Raw genomic sequence first — 4,264 nt, forward strand, 5'->3', positions numbered from 1 at the left:
TTCTGCGGTACTGCATTCTACCCTCGACAACGCGGGTGCAAATTGGCAGCATTTTCCTTGCCCCCCTCAGCTGTCGCCTCTTCATCCAGGACTTCTTCTACCAGGATGAGAACCTGTCGCTGCGCATCATGGAAGGCTACGTCTCCTTCTGCTTCTGGGACTCGTGGTGGAAGGACCCGGCGTGGACGACAGTGAGGGAGTTCATGTTCACCGACGACCTGAAGGGCGCGCGCTGCCGCGTGAAGCTGAAGCAGCAGTGGGTGCCCGGCGTGATCGTGGAGGTGCTGCGGGAGGAGCGGGCGGTGCGGGTGCGACTTGAGCGCGGTGGCGGCGAGGCGGCGGCGCGGGGCGGCTCCCCCCTCGTCAGCCTGGACGCCGACAGCCAATTCGTGGAGGTCTCGCTCACGGGGGCCACCGCCGCGGCGAGTGGTAACATCGTCCCCGCCGGAGGCGACGTGGGCCGCGGCGGAAGAAGCAGCAACAGCAACGAGATCGAGTTCCCCCCGTGGCAGGACGCACGGGAGCAAAACCCCCCAGCGATCTCCTCTGCCCAATTGGAGCCCGTCTACTCGCCAGTGGAGCAAAGCGATGCCGCCGCCGACCGCAGGCAGGCGCCCCAAGGCGCGGACGAGTACGACGATGACGGCAATAATAATGACACCTCCAACGTGGGGATATTCGGCATCCATGAGGTACAAATTCCCCAGAGCTGTGGCAAAGTCCGTGTGCACCTGAACGGCATGGGCCTCTGCTTGTACAACGCCACCTGGAACTACAAGAAATTAGAGACGGGGCGGACCTCCATTACACGCGTTGACGAAGAGTCACGTAGATCTTCCTTGCAGGGGTGGGCCCTGAGGAGTATACTCAACCGTCTGGGACAGGAAGAGTACAGGGGCCAAGCTGACGGAGACGAAGAGCTGCGGAGAGTGTCGGAGGGCCCCCCGGATGGGGGGCAAGAATCCAGTGCGGTGACGCGGTCAAAGGCGCTGGAGGAGCAGCAGCGTCTGAAGAGCACGAAGAGTGTCTTGCAGCGTCTGTTCGACTTTATTGGCGCCGTAGAGGTGGAGTTGTACGGGAGCTACGTTGATGTTGGCGGGGCCGGTGCGGCGCACCCCTACTTTTTGCACTTTGGCTTTAAGCGAGGGGAGTGCCATAGTTACCTGACGATGGACGGCGTGCCCAGCCTCGACCTCTACCGCTTCGTCACGGAGATGACGCTGGAGGAGGTGCACGCGCGCTGGTGCCCCATGAAGAAGGAGAAGGAAAGCAAGAATGTCCCCATGCATCAGGAAAAAATGAACACCTGGCGCGAGTCGTTCATGATGATGCTGAAGGGCACCACTGCAAGCGACGCACAGGAGCCGGCCCCCGATGAGGTGTCATCGCTGATTCGCAACTACGGCATGCTCCTCAACGGCAAGGAGAAGTCCACAATACACGTCGTCTTCTACCGAGATGTGACAAACGTCTACGCCGGTGAGGAGGTGAGTCGCGAGGCGGAGTTGCCGCACACGGGGCTCGAGTTGCTCATTGACGCCCCTGAGCTTTGCTACGGCCCGTGGTCGCACTACTCGCTGATGAAGCTGAAGGAACTATTCTTCCCCCTCACCTACGAGCCGCTGGAGTCGCTGAAGTTTGAGCTCGGCAAGCGACGCCCGCTCGCTGGCTTTGAACTGCTTGTGGAGTTTATCCGTGACACATGTCTGAAGGTGCCGTTCAAGCGAAAAAACCCCGCGCCCTCACCGCCCTTTGGCATCCGTGACTCGGGGCGCAAGGGAGTTATACTCATCACGCTGGGCCGCGGGTCGCAGTACATACAGAAGCCGCAGTTTCTGCTGCAGGCGGAGAAGAACCAGTCGTTCGAGAGCCTCTTTCTGGGCAATAATGTGTCGCTGGCAACAAACGGCATCCAGGACGAGAGCACTCTGCTGGCGCGGATGCGCACGGTGGAGCTTTTCATTGACAGGGAGGACCAACGCGTGTACACGGGGCGGAAGCTGTGGAATGTGCTGCCCTCGTTTGGCGAGATGGAGCTCTGGTGGTACACGGACTACGTCGCCTTCTTCACGGACCTGCTGGCGGACTGGCAGTTTGTGCCCGAGATGTACCACGGCGTGCCGCTGACGACGGAGACCTACAACACTTACGACCGGTTTGTAAAGGAGTTCATCCCCAACGTGAAGCGGTTTGAGGTGTTTTTCACGGCTGCCAGCGTCTTGCACGTGAACTGCAACCCGCAGAACGTCATCTTCAGCGAGGACCTCAACGACGAGTCCCTCAACAGCTTCCTCAACCTTCGCGTGGGCGGCACCGGCCACTTCTTCATGACGCTTCCAAGCGACACCTGCCTGCTGAGTGCGTCGACGGAGGTGCGCCGCCCCTTCGAGTTGAGCCTGCGCGAGCTTGACGCCTGCCTGAGCCTGCCGCAGGCGCACCCGCTCTACAAACTCGTGGACGCCGCAGAGCCGTTTGCACGGCTCGACAAGTTGACGTTGACGGGCTCGCAGATTGTGTGCGTCCCGAATCAGACGGTGCCGCAGGACAAAAACCCGGTGGACCCCGCGACGGGGCGAACGAAGCTCCTCAACTACCTGGACGTGGACATTCAGCTCACCGGCCTGCGCGGGTTTGTGATGCCGCCACACATCTCTTCCTTGATGGGGGCCATCGACAACCTCTTCAGGGGCTCGGGGTGTGTGGTCCGGCCCGACGAGCTCTTCTGGCCGCTCTCTAAGATCCAGCCCAAGTTGGATGCCCCGAGAAATGTGCGGCAGAAGTTCAATGCCTACCTGCAGCGGGACGAGCCACGCAGTAACGCGCAGGAACTCAGCCTGCATCTCAGTATCCTGGACATGGATGTCACGCTGCGGGGCGGCGGGGAGACGTCACCCAAGATGAACCTCCGCAGTGCAAAGCTCAACTTCTCCTTCATCAAACAATGCGCCGTGAATGACATGAGCATCACAGTCACGCCGATCACCGGCCGATTCTTCGACCAAGATGGGGGAAGGGTTTTGGATGGGCTGTTCTTTTGCTCAGCGGACATCACGGCCAGCATGATCCGGCACTTTGGACCAATGCCGCTGCGGACGCTTTTTCACGGTGTGACGAACATCGTACTCGGCGGCATCACCTTCGAGCTTACTGTGGAGCAGGTGGCAATGCTGACGCAGCTCCTGCACACGTTCATGGAGCAGTTCCCTCTCTGTGATGCGAGACTTCTGCGGGAGATTGAAGTTGCAAAGACACGGGCGGCATATTCCGCACAGCACCTCATGCCAAGATCAGGGCCTTCGTGGCGGCGCAGCAGCAGATTCCCCTCCATGGAAGCTGACATTTTGCCGCCTCGTCACCTTCAGAGTGACGGCAGCGCGTTGCAAGAGGTGAGCGATGCTCCCAGTGAGAGCACCGACGCGCGTGCGGCGCTGGAGCGCATTCTTGCCCGCGACGGCACAGCTGCGAAAGTGCCCTTCTCAGCGTCGGTTCCTGAGGAGATGGCGGTGAGCTTCAGCAAGCACCTGGAAGCGCTGGAGAAGGCAGAGGACGAGGCGAAGGATTACGCCGTTGTCACAGTACTCGCGTCGCTCGAGAGCGTCGTGGGGTGCGTGCGTGTTGGCCCCGACGGCTACGTGGAACTGCAGCTTCCGCGCGGGGTGCAGCTCGCCTCCTCGACCCTCAACGATCTGAACTCCAACAGTCGCTTGAGTGCCGCCGTGCGGGGCATCGCGCTGCGCGGTTTCTGTCGACTCGACGCGCATGAAGGCGCGAGGCCCAGCGAGGACTTTGCGGAGGTCTTTCAGGTGGAGACGTCGCTGCGCGTGCGCAACTGCACGGCGTACCCCTTTGACCAGGGCCTCGAGCGCCACCTCGAGAGCCAGCGGCGGTTTTTGGCCGAGAACGACGTGGACCATCTCTTCACCTGCGAGTTCCCTCCCACACCACCCACCCCGCCGCAGGCGGGCGCCACCACGGAGCCGCAGTCGGTGCTACGAGACAGCCAGCCGGAAGCGGAGCAGCAAATGACGGCGAGCTCTCGTCGGGCGACGAATTATTTTGTGCAGAATATTTTTGCCTTGCAGCGCGAGGAGACGAACTCACTGGCAACGGCGGCCTCTGCGCCTGAATTGTCCGGGGGCGTTGCGGCTATGCAGTCACCACCGAGTTCTCTGCATGAAAACAATAAGACGTCCCAGCAATACCTGACGTGCCTCTCAGCGACAAGCGGGAGGGACTTTGACGAGGAAAGTGAGGAGATGGAGCA

At 61.1% G+C, this 4,264-nt stretch overlaps 2 protein-coding genes across 2 annotated transcripts in view; both read left to right on the forward strand.

Moving 5' to 3' along the window:
- Window positions 1–195, forward strand: part of Tco025E_07204 (uncharacterized protein) — a gene marked incomplete at both ends in the record, with an annotated part of 717 nt that extends 522 nt beyond the window's left edge. The window contains one exon of the mRNA XM_029374071.1: window positions 1–195. This exon is cut by the window's left edge and continues 522 nt beyond it. Within this exon, the coding sequence (XP_029225820.1) occupies window positions 1–195 (195 nt within the window).
- Window positions 196–203: 8 nt separating this feature from the next.
- Window positions 204–4,264, forward strand: part of Tco025E_07205 (uncharacterized protein) — a gene marked incomplete at both ends in the record, with an annotated part of 4,128 nt that continues 67 nt past the window's right edge. The window contains one exon of the mRNA XM_029374072.1: window positions 204–4,264. This exon is cut by the window's right edge and continues 67 nt beyond it. Coding sequence (XP_029225821.1) covers window positions 204–4,264 — 4,061 coding nt within the window.

Source organism: Trypanosoma conorhini (assembly GCF_003719485.1).
Source record: "Trypanosoma conorhini strain 025E chromosome Unknown Tco_14.4_contig_00539, whole genome shotgun sequence".
In the NCBI taxonomy this organism is placed as follows: Eukaryota; Euglenozoa; class Kinetoplastea; order Trypanosomatida; family Trypanosomatidae; genus Trypanosoma; species Trypanosoma conorhini.